The 22,916-nt window shown below is 35.1% G+C and overlaps 4 protein-coding genes across 4 annotated transcripts; 1 reads left to right on the top strand and 3 right to left on the bottom strand.

The window, feature by feature from the left end:
- Window positions 1–613: 613 nt before the first annotated feature.
- Window positions 614–1,441, bottom strand: LOC145610952 (cysteine-rich repeat secretory protein 4-like). Its single transcript, XM_081666209.1, has one exon. The coding sequence runs from the start codon at window positions 1,439–1,441 to the stop codon at window positions 614–616; it is 828 nt and encodes a 275-aa protein (XP_081522335.1).
- A 5,918-nt stretch (window positions 1,442–7,359) lies between these two features.
- On the bottom strand, window positions 7,360–8,148 carry LOC145610951 (uncharacterized). Its single transcript, XM_081666208.1, has one exon. It carries the CDS (start codon window positions 8,146–8,148, stop codon window positions 7,360–7,362), a length of 789 nt encoding a protein of 262 aa, XP_081522334.1.
- Window positions 8,149–17,067: 8,919 nt separating this feature from the next.
- On the top strand, window positions 17,068–18,653 carry LOC145612212 (peroxidase 56-like). The gene is made up of 4 exons (XM_081667593.1): window positions 17,068–17,286; window positions 17,468–17,653; window positions 17,759–17,924; window positions 18,235–18,653. Exons 1-4 carry the CDS (start codon window positions 17,068–17,070, stop codon window positions 18,651–18,653), a joined length of 990 nt encoding a protein of 329 aa, XP_081523719.1.
- A 2,782-nt stretch (window positions 18,654–21,435) lies between these two features.
- LOC145610949 (antimicrobial ginkbilobin-2-like protein) lies at window positions 21,436–22,356 on the bottom strand. The gene has a single exon (XM_081666206.1). The coding sequence runs from the start codon at window positions 22,354–22,356 to the stop codon at window positions 21,436–21,438; it is 921 nt and encodes a 306-aa protein (XP_081522332.1).
- Window positions 22,357–22,916: the final 560 nt, after the last annotated feature.

The raw sequence follows: 22,916 nt of genomic DNA, 5'->3' as shown, positions 1-22,916 counted from the left end.
TTTTTTTTTTTTGAGGAAAATTTTGGTAATTTGATTATTGTACTTTGTTGTTGCGTTTCGTATCATTACTTCCTTGGTTATCTTGTTTGTGGGTGATGTTTTCATAAGATTAGTGAAATAACTTGTGTAAAAATGTAAAATTGTACATATGACAATGTGATGTTATATGGATTGCAATTCACTTAAAATTTTGAAAAGGTAAAATTAATGATGAAGTCTTGATTATTTGCACAAATTAATACAAGATCTGATGAAAAATTGGCTATTTTCTTAATTTAACACAATTTGCAAATGCAAGAGATCATTGTTTTGCCTCCAAAGGATGTAAGATACTGATCTAATTACAGAGTCACATTGAACAAAATGAGGTTGTGGTTCGTACATTTTCAATTGAAATATTTGTAGCAAAAATTCCTTATACAAAAAATGTATAATTTCAATCAACTCAAATACAAGTAGTATTTTTATAATTAGTGCAAAAAATACAATTCTAAAAACTCCCAAAGCTATATTGATCGTAATCAAGTCAATCTAATAAAAATATCATAACATAGCTAGATCATAAATTTTCAAACCAAATAGACAATTCAGCTGTGAAGTATGTCGATGAAGGCTAAGGAGCAGGAGTAGGCGGGAAAGAAAGCGTTGGTGGCGGCGACAACAACGGTTGAGAATCAAATATAAACGGCGCAGTATCATATCTTAGCTGACAATTAGGAAACATAACCATAGTCCAAACTGACAAACTATCAACACAACAACTAGGAATTCTACCTAATGCTGTCACCAAGCAACTTTCACAAGACTCTGCTGTCATATCAGGCCTACACAGCACCATCCCATAAAACCCTTCAAACAAAGTGAAATCCTCCTTCCCATGAGCATAAAACTTTAAGGGATTATCCGATGAAATCGCCTTCAAAATCAACCCCCGCAAGGTGGTATTCACCAACGCGGGGAAGCCATCAGGTTTAGAGACATTTAATGTACCATAGTTGAAATACCAAGGATTATTAGTTTGGTTGCTCTCAATGGCGGCGATGGAGTTATTGGTGTATCTTATCATACATTCATCATACCAAATAGTGGCCTCCTTCCTATCGAAGCAGTATTGGTCTATGGTGTTGATGGTGGCGTTTATGCAGGCCTCGCAGGTGGCGAGGGAGATGTCAGGGCGGCAGAGGTAGTATCCGTTGACACGATCAGGGCCGAGACCAACGGAGGAGTTGGAGAAGTTGTCGACGGAGGAGGATGCCTGGAGGTTTGACAAAAGGGTGAGGATGTTGCCGTGGTATGTGCCATTTGTGTTTATAATATCACTTTCGAGGCATTTTCCTCCGGCGAAATCAAGTTGAAGTTCTTGGGTTTGTGCTATTGTGATTTTGATCAGTGTGAGGATGACAATATTGAAAACAAAAATCATAATTTTTTGCCTCCTCATTTTGAAAATTTATGTTAAGAGTTATTATGTGTGTTAATGATAGGAAATGATACTAGTATATATTATGGACCTACAACATTGAATTAAAATAGTTCAGAACATGTTTCCATATTATTTATATGTGTCACAATCTTTCAAGTTAGCTAGAGAGAAGATCAGTAGCTCCTTAGTTAATTTTACAACTTGCATTATCCAACTATATGTACTTCGTTCTATATAATACCAAGTATGACCTAAAAGATATGTTTCCTTTGAATTATTCTTTCAAAACTAATTAATTCATGATTGTCAACTCTTCTATAATATCTTGCTATGGCAGGATTATGAAGAATCATACAAACCTATACTTCCAAGCAATAAGTCAATAACCAAGATCCTACCAATGTAAGTATACGATACTACATTCACCCACCCACCAGATCGATGCTAATTAGTTTTTGTCAACTTTGATGGCAATGGTTATCATTATTGCAAACATGCTACGTACGACGATTATCAGACACTACTACAAAACTTGGAAAAATAACCCCCAATTAAAGAGCCGTTATTTAACTAACGGATCTGTTTGATGTAAGAGATCTAATATTAATTATAACGGGTCTCTTATGTGTATTAAGAAAAAAAAAAAAAGAGATAAGAGACCCGTTCTACTTTTGAGGGTCTCGAAACTTTGCTCCCAAAACTGCAGTGCCCTGACGTTTTTTTTAAATTAATATTTCCCTATTCTCACTCTATGTCATTCATCTAATCTCCCTCTCTTAAAACCTCCGCCCAAACCAAGCCCAACCCTCAAATAAATCCCTCAGCCTCTCCTGATGAATCCGCCGTCACTTCATCTTCCCTTCTCTATTGAATCAAACCACTACAATGGTAAATAGGGGCTCTTTCTCTCCCCTCAATTTTGCTTACTTTTCATCCTCACATTTTTCTGAAGTTCAAGAAATCATCAAGTTAATGGGAGATGTATGTGGAAAAATAAACAACATAAACCATCATCAATCGCATTCGACTTTTCTAAATATCGAACCCCATTCAAGGTATACTTCAATTCTTCAATGGTGAAAAGAAGTTTAACCTCTTATGCTAATAGATCTGGAAATTATGAAGAATTGTTGTCTTAGTTGATGAGCTAAATTCCTATCTATAGATTGATTTTTTTTATTTTTATTATTGTTATTATTATTGAATGTGATTTCAAATAAGTTTTCTAATAGAATTCTTAGTTACAACTACCCATTTTCGTTTTGGTTGTAGTCCTCTTTTCGGATCTCACCTTCAGGTCATTTTTCAGAGTTGATTGATTAATGGAGGTTCGGCCGAGATGATGTAGTATTTCCTGGGAGTTCATCCACTTTAACGATGCGTATTAATTGCAGGTGTTCTTTTACTTTGTATTATTATGAATTTTATGCTCATGGGTAATTATTTTGTTTACAAGTATAATAGGAGTAGAGTTTTGGTTGTAGTGTAGTGTCATCTTAATGAATAAATGTTACATACGAAGTTATTTAATTAGCTTTTTTATTTTTCTTGTTTTTGTTGGATCACCAATATAATTATACGAGCTTTTATATAATTTCATTAAGAGCAATTTGTCTTTGTTTTTTTTTTGTCAGATTTGCGTGATTTTGCACAAGATCTGCTCAACCAAGGAGATGGAAAATGGAGTATACAAGTCTTTATTGATGTAACTATATATAATTGTAAATTTCAGTAAAATTATTTTTTTTTTCTTTTTTCTGTTGCAATTTTATGTTGGATGATTTTTTTTGTATTACATCAATTTTACTTTACTCTATTGCTATTTTTTGTGGTCTTAAATTGTCACTTACAGTTTACTTTCATCTGATTTATCCGCCAATTTTTATAAACAAAATTTTCAAAATTCAAATGCGAACCTGCCAAACCACACCAAATAAAAAAGAAAAATTATTATTTTTTTAAAAAAGTTGAAGAATAAAGAGACCCGTTATTTGACATAATAGGTCTGTTAGATACCACCAAACAGACCCCTTATCTCAAATAACAGGTCTGTTATTCTTCTAAATTATTAATTTTGTAACATATATAGCAGACCCGTTATCACTTACCACGGGTCTCTTTGTTCTAAAAAACAGACCCCTCCAACGAACGGGTCTCTTTATCAAACAGACCCCTGAGATAGAGACCCGTTGTAAAGCGGTTTCTTAGGCATATTTGAACGGGTCTCTTTGCCAATTTTTGTAGTAGTGAGAATGCAAATGTCTCGAGAATATTTTTTTTTACAATGTGCCTAATCTTTATGTATACAACTATCACTTTCGCATCACTTTACATGTAATCTTAGGGCCTGCTCACATTTACTAAACTGAGCTGAGCTGAACTGAACTGAACTGAACTGATTGGAGCTGAACTGAACTGAACTGATTGGAACTGAACTGAACTGAATTGAGCTGAAATGAATATTTTATGTGAGAGGGAAATTAAGAGCTCAACTGAACTGAACTGATTGGAACTGAACTGATTAGAGCTAAACTGAACTGAAATTAAGTAAATGTAAACAGGCCCTAATCAACAATTTCATCACAAATTCAAAGATGACATGTACAGAATTAATCGTTCATGTCTACCTTGGCGAAAAAGAACCTCAATTGTAAAGAAAATGTTTAATTTTATTCCTCATACAGTTTATGGAGGCAACATATAGTGCTTTAATGAAGATATACAGTTACACAAGTTACAAAGTGATAAAGATAGTTGGGAAAAAAAAAATTGCACAAGCTTTAAAAACACTTAAATTCACAAGTTATGGAGTATATAGTACTTCGGTATATGTCTATAACTCTCTTTTTTTTTTCTTTTTTTTTTTTTTTGAGAAACGGTATATGTCTATATGTTATGAGTAGCTCGAGACTTAGAGAAGCTTCAAACACAATGCCGCGATAGAAATACTTGCTATCATTGCACCAATTATTGAACTTCCTCGTGTTCCTGGAAAGAATGAAGAGAGAGTCATGCATTCATTAATATATATAGGGCCTAGGAAGTATATATAATTATACAGAGTATAATACAAGGACTAGACAATTTGTCAAAAATAATACGGACTAGTATAATGCTTTTACCAGTTTCATTCTATATTCTACACTTTGACTTTTACAATATTCAATGCACATCTTTGATTATGAATCTGTTTACACTACTAAAATTTAGCCAAATTGCGACCGCCTCTGACAGTCGTTGAAAATAGCAAAAACGGTCGCAGAACTTAATTGCGACCGTCAACGGTCGTAACGTGGTGGTCGTTATTCATATGGTCGCAAAAAAAAATAATTAAGACCGTTTGACGGTCGCAAATTTTTTTGCGACCGTTTTTATATTTTCAACGACCGCTTGGACGACGGTCGCAAATATATATAATTGCGACCGGCATACGAAGCGGTCGCAAATCTGGAAATTAGCGACCGCTTAAGGCCGTCGCAAAGAGTTTAAAAAAAACAAAAAAAAAGCCGCACCCACTTTCTTGTGAATGCAGCCTGCCTCATCACCTTTACCCACCCTAAAACACCTTTACCCACCTTAAAACACCACCAGCCACCTCGTAAATATCACCCAACCACCATAATCTCCATCCCTTTGCCGTGAAAACCCCAACCCTTTGCCGTAAAAACCCCAATCGGCCACAACAAAAGCCACCCTCAACAAAATTTATGAAAATAAAACCCAATTAAACCAACTAAAATTAACGAAAAACAAATCTAAAAATAACAAAAATCAAACAATTTCACTTTAAATATCAAACCCAAAAATTAATGACAATTAAACCACGAAATTAAACCAAAATTACTCGAAAATCAAACCAAAAAATCAACAAAATCAAACCCACTAAAACAAACTAGGCCAAAAACAAACAACAAAAACAAAACAACCAAAAACGAAACAAAAATTAACCAAAAACTAAACGAAAATTACCCAAAAATCAGACCCAAAAATCAACAAAAACAAAATCAAACCCACTAAAACTAAAAACAAACAACAAAAATCAAACAAAACAACCAAAAACGAAACGAAAATCAACCAAAAATTAAACGAAAATAACAAAAATGAAACAAAAAATAAATCAAAAACATGAAAACATACCTCAAACTTTGAATTTCACCTCAAATTTGGTTTAATAAGGCCAAATTCGGCCATAAAAAAAGCCTAGATTTAGACTTTTCATGGTCGAATTCCACCTTAAAAACCATTAAATGTACTTGTTGAGAAAATCGAACCCGAACTCGCCAATAAAACCGCCCGCTGTCGTACTCCTTTAAGGAGGAGGAGAGCCAGTGAAGATTGTGGTGGAGGAAATATGGTGGCGGAGGAAGGATGGTGGCAAAAATCGGTGAAGGGAAGAGAGGAAACATAGAGGAGAGAGATAAGAGGAAGTAAATTAGAGATTCAGAGGAAAGAAAAAGAAGAGAGGAGAGGAAAGAGAAAGAGGAGCGGCGTGAGGTTAGTTAATTAGGGTTGGAGTGAGATGGGTGTAGTTATATACCCGAATTTTTTTATATAAAAAAAAAGCTTTTTGCGACCGTCTTTGACGGTCGCAAATAATGACATTTACGACCGTCTCTTTGACGGTCGCAGATTATGACATTTACGACCGCCTTTGACGGTCGCGGATTATGAAATTTACGACCGTCTCTTTGACGGTCACAGATTATGACATTTACGACCGCCTTTGACGGTCGCAGATTATGAAATTTACGACCGTCTCTGTGACGGTCGCAGATTATAACATTTACGACCGTCTTTGGCGGTCGCAAACGATTTATTTTAATTTAGTATTATTTTTAATTGTTCAAACATCGTAGCGACCGTCTAAAAGGTTAATAACGGTCGCAAATTTGCGACCGTTGTCAAAGCAGTCGTAAGATTGCGACCGCATAAAAAACGGTCGCAAATTTCATATTTTGCGACCGATTTTCAGACGGTCGTAAAAAAACGGTCGCAATTTAGCCGAATTTTAGTAGTGTTAATTAGATGAGTGTAAAAATTATACGTAATAAAAATTTGATATTTGGAAAATTTAAGATGAATCCAACATATCACATAATACGATTCTTATCATAATAAGGTAATTAGTCTCTTCAAAAAAAAAAAAACAGATTTAGTCAACGGAGGAAGTAGGGGTAGGGCCTCTAAAATAGTTAAGACGAAAATTGACTGAAGCATTTGCCAATTGGTCATACCTGTTGAGAAAATTGGACGTTGTTCAAAAGTTCGAGAAAATTTCCACGGGCGACTGAGCACATCATCAGATAATACATAGCTCAATCTACATATTGGTGAAAACATTTGTCCATAAATTGAGCTAGTATAAGTTATAGAGAGGTCACTGAATCTATTTCTCAAGCACACACTGCAATTTACAGAGGTAATATTGTTGGAACTATGAATGCAAATATATGAATAAAATGTTGTAAACAAAGCTACTGCATTCATTGAGCAAATAATAACGTACATCAAAGGCCTTTATATAGGCTAAAGTCTAATACTAACAATGCTAATTTTAAGCTAACAACTAACTAACTAATGCCAAGAATATAGGAAACATGGGTAAGTGGTGGTCAATCATGTACCATAATTTTCCCCACTACACTTGTTGACTCTAATTTTATGTACTACCATACTAAACTGCTACTATTATTTAGGAGCATAATTTGCCATTAATATTTGACTAATTTAATTAAAACAATTAACATTTTGAAGCATCTTTTTCAACACACACCCTTGCTTCAAAATTGATAATTTTTTTTTGTGAAGCACTTCTCTTCAACCGCAATGCACATCTCATTGCCTTTGACTTTGTCTTGGTTGATGCACGTCTCATCAACATTTCTCGTTTGGAATTTGGAGCACTTCTCTCCATGGTGCACTTCTCACCCACAACTCTAAAATAAATTTTCTTCCACGGCCACTTGTGCCATGGTCTCTTGATCTTCATTTTGAGACCTACAATTCTTTGCCAAATGCCCAAATTTTTGACATTTGAAACATTTCGGCTTTCCCTTATGCCAACATTCCTTTTCATCATGACCTATCTTTTGACAATTGTTGCATTGGACGGATTTGCCTTTCCCCTTTTGATTAGGAGACTTTGCTAGAAAGGCTTTTTTATTCTTGTGTTCACCATCTTCATTTCTCATGGTCCTCCTTTGATCCACCGCATGGAGTGAATTGATCAATTCTGCAAATGTAAATTTGGTAAGATCTTTAGTATCTTCAAGTGAAGAAATTTTACCTTCGTACTTTTCCGGAAGAGTGACAAGAAGTTTGTCAACCACTCTTTGGCTTGTAAATTCTCCACCAAGTAGCTTGATTTGGTTGACCACACACATAAACCGATTCCCATACTCCTTGACACCTTCTCCACCTTTCATTGCCATCATTTCAAACTCTCTTTTAAGGTTCAAAATTTGCATGAGTTTGGTTTGATGGTTTCCTTCATACTTCTCCTTAATTTTTTCCCATGCTTCTTTAGGAGTATCACAGCCCATAATAGTTGTGAAGATTTCATCCGACACCGCCGAATGTAGACACAAAAGTGCCTTTGCAATTTTTGCCATATCCTCATCATATTTTTTGGTTTGGGCTACGGTTGGATTTTGTGAAAGAGGAATTGGATACACATCACTCTCAATTGCTTCCCATAAAATCATGGCTTTCAAATATGATTTCATTTTGATAGCCCATGTACTATAATTATCCCCTTTGAATGTGGGAATGGAAAGTGAAAAATTGTTTGGGGTAGACATTAGAACTCTCACAATTTTTTAACCTCACAAGACCTAAGGATCAAATGGCTCTGATACCAATTTGTTGGAACTATGAATGCAAATATATGAATAAAATGTTGTAAACAAAGCTACTGCATTCATTGAGCAAATAATAACGTACATCAAAGGCCTTTATATAGGCTAAATTCTAATACTAACAATGCTAATTTTAAGCTAACAACTAACTAACTAATGCCAAGAATATAGAAAACATGGGTAAGTGGTGGTCAATCATGTACCATAATTTTCCCCACTACACTTGTTGACTCTAATTTTATGTACTACCATACTAAACTGCTACTATTATTTAGGAGCATAATTTGCCATTAATATTTGACTAATTTAATTAAAACAATTAACATTTTGAAGCATCTTTTTCAACAAATATCCGGATTACATTGACCGAGTGTGTATATGGTTCCGGACCCGTACTTGGGCGTTGTCGTGGCGAAGTAACGGGAGGAAACTAGAAACTCAGCGGTAACGTTTCCGATTAAATCAGTTACGGTGTCACCCAAAATTCGATTAAAATAGATTTCAAGTTCCGCGGTTTCATGGGTAGAGGCAATGAGCCGCGGCAGCTCTACCATAATAGTGGAAAATGAGAGGTGATCTTAGTGTAAGGTGCATTCTTCGTAGTGTACGATGCCTCCGTCACTAGAAAAGCACGCCGATGTCATGTTTTTCGCCGCACTTGCGACGCATTTTTGGCACGTTTTTGGGGAGACGTCGTAACGACAATAAAAGTAGGCATTAACTTGGTCTTGGCCTAAGCCTGTGGTGTTGGTGCCAAAATAGGTGTTTGATGCTTCAAATGTGAGTTGAGTTATGGCTTTGTCGATGTTGGCTTTGAAGTCGTTAAGATTAGTGTAAGTTTCAGAACATAAATGGCTTAGATAAGTTAATTGAGAACTCACACCAAGAAAAAATGGAATGATGAAAAAAAGAGCAAGCTGAGTTTTTGAAAGAAAAGAAGTGGCCATGTTTTGCTGTATGTGTTGTTTGGAGAAAAATAGGTGCCATTGTGTTCAACTTTATATAAGGGAAATGAGTGTGCCATATTTGCCCTTTCACAACAGATATTACTTCATTTACTAGTAAGGATTTTGTCTTATAAAAGTCACAGTTATGAAGTTGGGAAAGTTCCTCACTTGTCCCACATTTCCAAAGAACTTACTTGTGAACTCGAGACAAATTGACCTATGCGAGGTTTCGTCTAATATAATTAGCTCATTTTTCTTACAAAGATGAAAATATATACTTCACGGCTATTAATGATATAGTGTAGAAAAATTCAATAGTATATGTGTGGATTAATTAACTTAGGGCCTGTTTACTTCAGCTTAATTTCAGTTCAGTTCAGTTTTTAATTTCCTTCTCTTATAAAATATTCATTTCAGTTCAGTTCAGCTCAATTTAGTAAATGTAAACAGACTCTTAGTCTAATTGATTTTATAATATTAATTACTTGCAACTTGGTTTACTTAGTTTTATAATCTTAATTAACTATTTAACTTATATCCATAAATCATTTTCGCATTAATCGTTTTGTCCTAGTTAATCGTTTAAAGCCTCTCTTACCGCATTTGATCTCCCCGACTCAATGTAGTTTTGTCCCGAAAAGACAAATTACAGATAACATCATAATAGTGCAAGAGATGCTCCACACTATGAGACGAAAGCAAGGTAAAAGAGGTTATATGGCGGTGAAGATTGATTTCGAAAAGGCTTATGATTGGTTGCTGGTAGAGGGAAATAATCGGTCGTTGGACGATCACCCTAAAACCAAACAATATTTCTACCTAAACCAACCTAAGACAAGTCTAGGGTAAGTAGAGGATCGTATCCACAGGGAATGGGTAAGTACACCGAGAATATGAAACGGTTGTAATCTAGTTCGGTCACAAATGGGAGGTTTGATTAAATAACTACTATATGGAGACAAACACTAGGGGGATATGGGAATCGACACCAACCAAACCAATGAATCAAAACAATAGGCAAGCATGTACACAAATTGGGTGATAGAAAGGGCACTCAACATTGTCTTCTTTCGAAGCCACCACACTAAGCATTCTTAAACCAAACTCAACTAGCAAGATAGGCCAACCAAGTCTTAACAATAGGAAGTAGACTACTAACTCGGGTTCGTCTTTCGATCGATTCGAGATAGTACTAAGGGACAAATAATTGGGATTTCTCTCCTAATTACCGCAACTAAGACTACTACATCATCCAAACGAGGTACCGTAATCAAGAGGAATTTAGCATAATCATACAAGAAATGGCTCACATCTAGACCTCATCTTTCAATGCAAGCATAGAAGTGAATAAATGAGCAATAAGTGGCCATCCAATTACACATGCAATTAACCATCTCTTTAACAATCAATTATCAATCCAAAATGAACATGCAAGCACAAACATCAATCAACCCATGGCTTGGTTGGGTCTTCACCCAACCCCTAGCTAAGAAACTACTCACTAAACATGGTGAGGGACATCAAAACAACAATATCTAAATCCAAAATTAATCTAACAAATTGAAGAGAGTAGTAAGAACAAAGTAGATTGAACATGCAACAACAATTAACCAAGATTAAGAGAGAAATCTACAATTCAAGGAATTAAAAACAGAAAATAAAGAGTAAGGGATAGAGGAAAGAGATTACTTAAAATGCTTCAAGGTTGAGAAATTGTTGAATTCAAGAGAACAATCTTCAATTAATCTACTACAATGATTGAGTTGAGAAGTTCTAAGCTAATAAATGAGGGTTGAGAGAACTAAGGGCCTAAGAAAACTAAAAGGAAAAGAAGATCCAGAAAACTGAAGCCAAGGGTCGTATTTATATGCCCAAAAGTTACATCGTAAAATCCGTCAAAATCGAGCTTCAGAACAGAAGGAGCGCCCGCTCCTGGGTGTGGAGCGCCCGCTCCTGGGTGTGGAGCGCCCGCTCCTGGGCTCTCTGCACGCCCTCTCCTCTTGCACCAGTTTGAGGCAGTTTGTAGGAAAACAGGGAGGAGCGCCCGCTCCTAAATAGGTGCACGCCCGCTCTTAAAAGCGCAGGGGAGGCAGAATGTGGCAGTTCAGGCAGGAGCGCCCGCTCCTAAAAGGCTGCACGCCCGCTCCTGCTTTCCTTTGCTTCCAAAGAGTATTTCTTCATGCTTATGCTATTAGCCCATTTTTCATCGTACCTACAAGCACGAGCACACACATAAAAAGAAACGGGGAAGCCAAAAGATGCAAATTAGCACAAGAGGAGTTAGAAAAAGGGATTAAAGTAGGGGAAAGAGTACAAAATTGTGTTTTAAAAAGCCATGATAAGTGGACAAATAAAACACTTATCAGTTGCGTTGGTCTTTTATCAGGGAGTCTCTTCTTGAACTTCGACTGCCTCAAGGAATTGTCGATCTTATCATAATGTGCATAAGTTCTACTAAACTGAGCATTTTATGGAATGGAGAACCCACGGAATTTTTTTCCCTTCACGAGGAATCCGCCAAGGTGATCCACTCTCTCCATATATTTATGTTATATGTATGGAAAGACTTGCTCACCTCATTGATCGAGAATGTACCTTGGGAAGTTGGATTCCAATAAGAGCTAGTGTTGGTGGACCTCCCATATCGAATTTAGCTTTTGCAGACGATCTTATTTTATTCTGTGAAGCTAGTTTAGACCAAGCTAGATGTATGAAGAAATGACTCGATACCTTCTGTGAAGCTTCGGGAAGCAGAGTAAGTGTCGATAAAAGCCGAGTGTACTTCTCCAACAACACGAATTATAACATTCGTGAAGCAGTCTGTGAAGAATTAGGAATGGAGCATACAGAAGATTTTGTGAAATACTTGGGAGTACCAACGATAAATGGGCGTGTAACAAAGGAGAATTATCAGTTTCTAATTGATAAAATAAATAATAAATTGGCAGGGTGGAAGTCTAAGGTTCTGTCGATGGCTGGCAGGCTTACTTTAGCCCAATCGACTTTGTCAGCAGCTCCATATTATGCTATGCAAACAACCCGGATTCCTTGAGGTGTATGTGATAAAATTGATAGCAAAATCCGTGGTTTTTTGTGGGGAAGCACAGACTCAAAGAGAAAAATTCATCTTGTGGCTTGGGATAAAGTAGCTATACCTAAGAATGAAGGAGGGCTTGGTTTGCGTTCTATGAGGAAAGTGAACTCTGCTTTCTTGTCGAAACTCGGATGGAGGGTGCTTGCGGAACCTAACTCCCTTTGGGCTCGTGTTATTCGACAAAAATATTGCAAAGGCCGATGTGATGTGGAGATGTTTAAACATAAGGCTGACTCTTCTAATGCTTGGAGGGGTATAGTGGAGAATATTGATGTGCTTCGCAAAGGGATCGACATAGCTGTAGGAAATGGGAAATCAACCTCTTTTTGGCATCAAAGGTGGGCTACCAAAGTCCCTTTGATCGAATCAGTTACAGCTACTCCTCCAGATTCTGTTCTTGGGTGCACAGTTGATGAAATGTGGGATCCATCTATTGGGTGGAAAATTGAATGCTTTGCTGATTATCTACCAACCAATGTGGTGCAGGAGATTTACTCCCACGAGTTAATAGCTGATGATGAAGCTGTTGATTCGATAGTGTGGAATGGTTCGACAAGGGGTGGTTTCTCGTTGAAATCTGCTATGAATATTATTCGAACAGGGGCTGCTGATAGTCCTCAAGAAGATAAGAGATGGGATTATGTTTGGAAGGTTCAAGCGCCTCAAAGGATTCGACTGTTTCTTTGGTTAGCCTATAATGATAGACACATGACAAATGCTATTCGATTTATTAAGCACCTCACGGCTGATCCCAGATGTTATGTTTGTGGATATGTGGAAGAGAATATGAATCACATATTGAGAGAATGTCCAGCAGCAAGATCAGTGTGGCGCAAATTGGGTATTAAGTATGAAGGTGGGTGGAATAGCCTAAGTTTTCAAGATTGGCTTATGTATAATTTGAATCCGATCAAGGCTAATGTTGAAAGTGATTGGAATCTCACCTTTGCAACCACTTGTTGGTGGTTGTGGAGATGGAGAAACGAAAGATCTTTTGAGGACAATGTTGTTATTCCTCTTGATCAATGCAGCTTCATTATGGCTAGAGTGAGGGATATTAAGTGTGCTTTAGAAAGAGATATTGTTGGAAGTAACATCCGCAAAAGGAAGAGAACTGAGGTATTGATCAGATGGATTGCTCCTCGTGAGTATTGGGTGCGTTTAAATACTGATGGAGCTTCACGTGGTAATCCCGGACTAGCAGGAGCAGGAGGCATTATTCGAGGACATCGAGGTGAATTATATGAATGCTTTGCCTCAAATTGTGGAATCTGTTCGAACACAAAAGCTGAATTGCTTGCGGTAATGAGGGGTCTATCTATAGCTTGGAATGGTGGTCACCGAAAGATCCAAGTTACAGTTGACTCGGAGGTGATTATGCGTATGTTGGTGGATCCTGTACCCCCCAACTCTCCTTATATACATTTGTTACGAAAATGCAAATCCCTTATCACTAAGCGTGAGTGGGAGCTTACATTTAGCCATTGCTACAGGGAAGCTAATCGGGCTGCAGATTGGTTAGCTAATTATGGAGTAACGGCTACAGAGAGGTTAGTCATCTTTGAGGCGGTCCCGGAGGATCTTCGAACCGTTTTATTGGAGGACTTGAAGGGAGTTACGAGGGCTAGGATGGTGCCGTCCGCAGTTCCTTGAGCTAGAATAAGAGGCTGCTGGAATTTGTTCTTGGCAGCAGCCTAGTTTAGTAGTTTTTTTATTTTGCTGTTCTTTTGTTTTCTTTTTGTTCTGTTTTCCTTTTCTAGTTTTGTTCTAGGTGTTTTCTTTCTTCTTTTGGGGCTTGCCCCTCGTGTTCACCAAAAAAAAAAAAAAAAAAAAAAAAAAAAAAATCATTTTCGCGTAAGGCAGGAAAGTTCCTATATTTTGTAAAATGGAAAGTTTCTGTTTTCAGTGTTATGATGAGACTTTCTTTGTGGCCAGCTATACTTTTTATTTCGAGCATTTCAGGAATTAGCAAAATAAAATTCAGTCAATAATATACTCTATATTTCTGGTTTAACTTGGTCACACCTCATTATCAATTTAGTAATGCAGTGGTTTGCTTTAGAATTTACGGACTATAATATTCTACTTTTGTTGATAATGTCGTTGACATTTTTGCTAATACAGTAATACTTGGTCAATCATGTATAGCTGGATTTCTTTATAGCGTATCATTGTCAATGTGATGATTTTCGTAATTCATTCCACCATTGTTTCATATTTTTAAACACTTTTTTTTAACAAAAATTTATTACTACTTGTATTATTGTTATGTGTATCAGTGTATGAGTTTCTTTGTCTACTTTGAATTATAAATACTACGTAATAATTTAATTAAATAGTTCCCTAGTGATGGGTCAAATAGTTCTGAAATAGTCCCTGCATTCCATAGTTTTCGTGCCTGGAACAATGGGACATACATATTTCACCTATTACTTATAAAGAATATTAACCTTAGAACCAAATTCAGGTCAAGAAAACAGAAATTAGGGTGTCTTACATAGCTTATAAGGCTGTCATGTCCTAGTGATCGAATAAACAAATTATTGCTTTGCCCACTTACGATCTCCAGAAGCATGACCCCGAAACTGTAGACATCTGACTTGATAGAAAATACCCCTGCTACTGCATATTCTGGAGCCATATATCCACTGCAAAATATTACCCATCAACATTATAGTTACCATTATTGAAGTAAATCTTATATTTGTATACATGATCACAATGTGGGGGGACCATTTTTTGATTTTTGTGGATGCTTCCCCCCCCCCAAGCACCAATGAAGATTTTAATAGCTTACAATGTTCCAAAAATTTTGGTAGAATTGGCCTGTGTATGGTCCATTTTCACAAGCCTTGCCATGCCAAAGTCTGCTATCTTTGGAGTCATTCCTTCATCCAACAAAGTGTTGCTTGACTTTAAGTCCCGGTGTATAATCTTGACCTGAGAATTTACATGAAGGTATAAAAGCCCTCGTGCAATTCCTATGATAATTTTGAATCGTGTTTCCCAATCCAAATACTTACGCCTGTTTGGATCTACAAGATGTTCATAACCATGAGTGAAATGGAATAATATCAGAATAAGTTAGTACCTTATGCAACCAAAAATAATGTTGAGTTAAAACATAGTACCAAATAGAAATTTGTCCAAACTCAAGCTGGTTTAGGTCTCTGATTTTTCTTCCTCTTGTACACATAGAATGCGAGGATGCATAGAAGCTTATTATATATTTTGAAAGTAGCTTATTATATGTTTAAGGATGGTGCAAAAATAAATTTTTTGTGCCATCGTCGCAAGAACATGTTAGCTGGCCCATGTGCCGGTCGAAGGTTGACACGGTATGTTCAAGACTCCAACGTAGGTGTAATATATCTTGCTCAAAAACAGCTACGAAAAAAAACCTATATAAAAAAATAAATTAATTAATTAAAAAAAAAGAAAAAAAAAACGATAGGTGTTATACTTGACCTTTTTTTTTTCTTTCTCTAGATTAGGTTTTAAACATTTAATTGTTTAACCTTAAAACAACAGAAACTGAAGAATATTTTATAATCAATAATTGGTGAGATTGTGTTTGGCACCAAGGTCGTCTCATACTCTGTCAAAAAACCAAAAAAAAAAAAAAAAAAAAAAAAAAAAAAAAGTCTCTTAGAGTCGTAGGATTTAGTCACGAATAGGCATCAAGTAACTAATTAATGTTGTGTTTCCATATACTAGCCCATCGATACCTTTAAATATATTAAACAATATTCGTATTTTTATAATGATAAAGATTATAAATGAAAAAAATGATCATTAGTTTTGGCACTAAAATTGATATTAAATATTTCTCTCTCCTTTGTTATTGCCAAAATTATATTTAATAACACTTATCACATAAAATATTTAAGATTAAAAATTTTCAAAATCATTAAATCAATATTTAAACAAACAAAAAAAAATTCAAAATCATTAAATCAATATTTCTTATTGCCACATGATTGGATATTTTTTTTTTAAAAAAAAAAAACAAAACCCAATAATATGGTGACACGTAGACATGGTAGGTCCCACTAACGGATTTATGGACGGAGTCCGTTAGTTGGCGGTGATTGGTGGTAAAAGTCATTTTTTTTTTATATATATACAGTGGTAAAATATAACTCTTTTTTTTATTTTATTTTTTATAGAGGTGGTAAAAGTAAATTTTTCGTTTTTTACAAGTGATAAAAGTCAAAATTTCCTTATTTTGCTGTTCAGAGAGAAATAATCCTAGCACCCTCTTATTTCAATGGACTGGCAATGTCCAATTTTCCCTATTATGTCCGGATACTCCTTCAATCTTTATTCCCATTCCCATATAATAATAAATTACAAGTGTATTACATGCTCATCACTTAAACATTAAATAATTATTACTCATAATTCAGTTTCATTTGATTAATGTTTTGTTTATTTTAAGGAAAGGATAGTCCAACATCCATGCCAATAGTAACTGATACTATATACAAGTAGTTAATATATATAATTGAAGTAATACTTCGTCAAATTCATCAAATACGGTAGGACTATTGCTATCACCACCAACCAAAAATCAAAGACAAACGTGCAAACACAAAGGTGTTGCATGCATGCAAATTGGAATAGTTGGCAATATTTTACATGTTAATATATACACTATATAAGGATGCTCCTATCTTCCTTACAACATTCATCCTAGCAACTTTAATTAGCCTAATACTTGATCAATAATTAAGAGATCGATCGATGGCTACTCCTAAAGTTGTGATTTTCTTAGCTCTTCTTCTTCCTCTTGTTGCCTCGAATCCTGCTTATGGCCCATCCGGCCTATCAGTGGGGTACTATGGGTATTCATGTCCTCAAGCCGAGTCCATTGCCTTGAAAGTCATCAAAGAATCTCTTTACGTTGATCCTACTCTTCCTGGCCCCTTGTTGAGAATGTTCTTTCACGATTGTTTTGTTAGGGTGAGTAAGGATGACTACTGTAGAATTTTCATTTTTTTCTATCCATTTTTGCGCGAACTAATTAGACTATGTTCTTTCAATAAAAATTTAATGCAACTCTTTTTTGACCTTCTACATGTATATAACATAGTATAGTTGCAAACAAACTAATCGTTTTCATAATATATATATTGATTCTCAGGGTTGTGATGCTTCAATCCTACTCGATTCTCCTACAAAACAAGGTGAGAAAGATGCAATTCCAAATCTAACTCTTAGAGGTTACAAAGTCATAGATAAAGTCAAGAGTGCATTGGAAAAGCATTGCCCCGGAGTTGTTTCATGTGCTGATATATTAGCCATAGTATCAAGGGACGTTGTGGTTCAGGTATACATTTTTAAATAATTAAAAAAAAATCTAAATTATCTAATGTTATAATTGTACATTGGTAGTGAGATGTTGTTATTATTGTACTGTGTGTTGCCTTTTTAGACCGGAGGATCGTACTGGAATGTTGAGTTAGGAAGGCGAGATGGTTTCGTTACTTCGAATACTGAAGCTCTAGCAAATTTGCCACCACCATTTTTCAACATTTCCTCTTTGATTAATATATTTAACCAAAAAGGACTAACCAAAAAGGATCTCGTAGTTTTATCAGGTATGTAAATATGTTTAACAACTCTTTATTTATTTTTGTTTACATTTCTTCTCGTCGATCAGTAAGTCATATATACTTTCTCGTATCTAAATTAAACTTTACAATTCACTATTGATATTGAGAGGTTGTTATATACATTCGGGTGTACCATACACCCAGGAGTATGTGTTCTCATTTTGATGATTGTTTTTCATTTCATCATCAAACAAAGAGCAAAAACTAACCTTAGGTTAGTTAGTTAGGTGTACGGTACACCCGGGTGTATATAACAAATTCTAATTGATACTAACTCGAGAAAATAATTGTGCAGGAGCACACACAATAGGTGTATCTCATTGTTCGTCGTTCAGGAACCGTCTCTACAACTTCAACGGAAGAGGTGACAACTCTTTCGATCCAACCATGGATCCCAAATACGTTGCTGCATTGAGGAAGAAATGCACCAAAAATGGTCCTGACGTGATTGTCGAAATGGATCCCAAAAGTTCCAACAAATTTGATAACGATTACTTCGAGACAGTGTCTAAACATAGAGGATTATTTCAATCTGATGCTGCATTACTCGACGATTACGCTACTAAATATTATGTTGAAGCTCACAAAAATAATAAAAACCAAAGGCAATTCTTCAAAGACTTTGGTGTATCGATGGTTAGAATGGGTAGAATTGAAGTTCTAACTGGTAATGCTGGTCAAGTAAGGAAAGTTTGCTCAAAGGTTAACTACTAATTAAAAGCAAGAACGTACGTATGTGACGTTTCGTCGTGGTCCGAACTCCAAAATTATACTCATGTTAATTGATTTGTTCGTTCATTTTGTTATACTAATTACTGCATAAATAATTAAGAAGATTCGTTAAGTGTATGTTTGTGAGATTTGATATTGGTAAAGAACTTATAAGTTCAAGTGAGATTGATCGAGCTCGTCTCCAACTGAAGATCGAAGTAATATCTGGCTTTAACGGAGTATATATATGCTCAAAGAGTGGAAGCCATTTTATTTTTTCTATATACATAGGATCGGATGATCTTTCATAAGATCTCAAGAATGTGTATGTAGTTAAAATATTTTCCATTACTTTGTCTTTGTTTTCATGTAGTTGGATGCTCTCTTTCTATATTAATTAACTATCATTATTTATAAACATAATTTATAATTATTATAATTTTTGTGTAAGAGTTTTTTTATATTTTTAGTAAGCTTAACTAATTACGTACTATAAAGTAATACGAGATCTACAAAAGATATCGGATTTATTTTAAGAATCAAATAATGGTATTCCTTTATCAAAATTGCGAATAATGGAACATGGAGCGATCTTGCAGCATAGTATATCTTTCACATGTATTGCTGGAATATGCAGCCATTTCAAATGACAGTCAAGCAATTAGGAACATTTTTGTTTGATTCATTTAAATTGAATTGAAAATTCTTATTTTGATGCAATCCTGCATAATCTTTACTAGTGAATTCGAATTGAACCCCATATACCTCTTTTCCCCCTTACCCCATAATATTTACCCTTTTCAATCAATCAGCCTCTCGTATTTTATCCACAATGCTTACACTGCACACATCAACATTTTACTCCATTGAGAGTTAAGCTTTAAAAAACAAAAGGATCGATGGTACAAATTTTAAATAAAATAGCCTAATCAATATCTTGTAACGATATCAATTTGAGTAAATTTAATTTTATTGTACTTTTGTGCCTTAATACTTTATTTGGTGATTATATATATATATATATATATATATATATATATATATATATATATATATATATATATATATATATATATATATATATATATATATATATATATATATATATATATATATATATATATATATATATATAGTCCAGGTTAGGTTGTGTTGTAATATGGGTTAATATTATGGACAACTTACATGTAAGGGGGAGTGTTGAGCTCATGAGAAAACTCACATGTGAGTGAAAGTGTTGTCCCACATTAAAATACTATAAAAGTGAAGTGAAATATTGGGATGTGATCCCACATCAAAGAAAAGAGAAAGTCGTGTCCACTTTAGAAGGCTAAGCGATCATTGCCATATAGTTTTGAGTTGGAATAATTTTGGTCAAATGAAATGGACGCTTGTGACGGGTGTGGTCCAGGTCTGTTATGATAAAGCCAAGTATTCTCAACGCCAAGGAACACAATAACATTACATATCATTTGTCACAAAAGTCTATTACCACAACACTATTATCAAATACTCAATGAAATTAACATTTGATAGGAAGTAACATTTGTTGAATAAAGCAGATATTGTTTGATACATAGTTGCATTGTCTACATATTTCTGTCAATGAAACTACCCATGGCCGCCTTGATCATTTCTCTAAGAAGGTCATAGATAATACACCCGTAATTTCGAAAACTTAACAGGCCAGCATGAATATATATGATGATATGAAGAATGTCATTATTACAAGCAAGTAATTCTTTGGGCTTCTCAGCTGATTACTAGTGAAAATTCTACAATGTCATTCTTCAAAAAGGACACCACAACTTGCTGACATGGCGATATTTGATTGGTCCGTATTTAGTATTTTTATTTTTATTTTTATTTTGAATTATTTAATGTCCATAATGTATTAAAATTGTATTTATATTATGTATTATTTTTATTAGAAATACATAATTATAAATTATGAAAATCTATTTATACATTAGTAATAAATTTTTGAAAATAACTTCAGTATAATTAAAAAATAACAATCATTTTTCTTTCAAAAAAAAAAAAAAAATAATAACAATCATTTAAAAACAAAGAAAATTCACAAAATTAATTAATTTCACCATTGTTCGTTCATCCCAAATTCATTGAATGTATTCTCAATACCCTTGCCAATACAATTTTAATACATTGTTCGTTCATCCCAATTTATGGATCCTTAAACCATGTCCATAATGAATTTTAACGAACAATGAAGTACCGCCTGAAACCTTTTTAAAATTGACAAAAATCAATCCTTAAACCATCGCCAAACTGTGAACTGTCGAAGAACTGCAACGCCGGAAAGCCTATGTTGTTGCCTGAACCACCTGTTGATTCGCCTGAAAACCGCAGCCCTAATTCTGCACCAATAATCGAGAAAACCACCAGGAACACGCCACCCAAAATCCGCCAGAAACTTGAGCCGCCGCGGTGGACCCTTTGCCGGACCTGTATGGCTGTATGCGCCGGAAAAGCCGCCAGAACTTGCACCCTAATCGCTGCAGCCTAATTGCCCATGATTGTACGGAATAGAGATTATTAAAAAAAAAATCCATGAACAATGTAGAACGATGAAGATGAAGAACATATTTTATTTTAAAAATTTTAATTATAATTTATTTGAAAATGATTTTCTTAAAAAATAGATTTTAAATATTATAATTATGTATTCTTTACAAAAATATGCGTATTTACAATTATACATATATTATAATACATTTTACCTTTAAAAAATAAAGGAAAAATTGACGAATCATAACATGCCACGTCATAATGTTATGGTGCCTTTTTTTGAAGAATGACATAGTAGAAACATCCGATTACTAGCGGAAGGTGACGAAGGTGGCACGGCGGGCGTATTATTTGGAACATTGAAGTTCATTGTTGGCGGGCCTGATGTCGAAGAAGAAGACATACTGGTAGATTCAGCGTAATTCTCATTGCTAAAATATCCTATGAAAGGAGTTTGATCATATCGAAGCCAGCAACTAGGCAAGTACATTTCCATCGATACCCTTGCCCTCCCACAACATGCTCCCATATTTCGAAATGCCACTCTTAGGCATCTCTCACATCGATTTCCAAGTATGTCAGGAGTGCATTGCGCGAAGGCATACACATTCTCAAGCAATGTGAGCTCGCCTTGGTCAGTAGCATAACCTCGACGACTTGAGTTATAGGCAGCCTGCGCGATCAAACCATCCATCATCTTTGAAATTAATTTTCCGAATTTAATAGGATCAGACACATTTAGTGTACTCGGAGTGTAGCTCATTTGATTTTGCTCTTGGTGAGAATAGATGGGGCGGTTTGCATAGTGTACCATACATTCCTGGTACCACATGATGGCCTCTTTTTGTGTAGGGCATTTTTCGATAATTGTTTTGGATGCAGCCTCAACACAATCATGACATTGTTGGTCATTGAGATCACCTCGACACATATATAAGCCATATGTTTGGTTGATCCCTTGTCCAACAGTATGATGATTGAAGGTGGATATGGAGGCTTTGTTTATGAGTTTAGGCAGAAGGGCAATTAATTTTTCATGGTACGTGCTACCCGTTGTGTAATTACCAACATCATCTAGGCAATATTCGCTGTGGAAATGGAATTCAGATGAAACCAGTGTGATAACAAGGAAAAAAGGAATGAAGAAGATTATACTAACATCGATGGGGAGCTTCATCTCTTAATTTTGGATGAAAAATGATACGGAGTATTAGTTTTGCACTTATTATTTCGAAGAATAAATAATATAAACTTGTTGTACTACTTGTATAAATCTAAGGGTAGAATGAAGTTTAGTCAAATCATAATCCTTAATGTCAAATTAATCAGCAACTTGTACACTTAGAGTAATATATAGTTTGACAATTTGCTACTTAATTGTACACCTAAAGTGAAGTCAATGTCTTCTTCTTTCCTCATTAGTGGAAGCACGAAGTTATTAGTATGCTTAGTGCTTAGCCATTTACTAGCTTAGAAGATCTATCCTTTGACATTTTTGACGTTTCATGAGATAGACATATTCTTCCATACTAACTATACATCTTTCTCAATACATAATAATGTACTAATGTAGAATGGTAGGATAAAGAAGGGTAAAAGAGAATATTTTTGTTTTCATTAAAGAAATAAGGAAATTAGATACGGAAATATTTTTTATTTATGAAATGACTTTAAATTGGACAACGAAAGAGGGTGTATTGTAATCGAGCACAACTCTAAATTCAAAGCTTTAATCTC

Source organism: Chenopodium album, chromosome 24 (assembly GCF_948465745.1).
Source record: "Chenopodium album chromosome 24, dcCheAlbu1.1, whole genome shotgun sequence".
Classification (NCBI taxonomy): Eukaryota; Viridiplantae; Streptophyta; class Magnoliopsida; order Caryophyllales; family Amaranthaceae; genus Chenopodium; species Chenopodium album.
The sequence above is the reverse complement of the archived record's forward strand: the minus strand, read 5'-3'. Positions and strand labels throughout refer to the sequence as shown.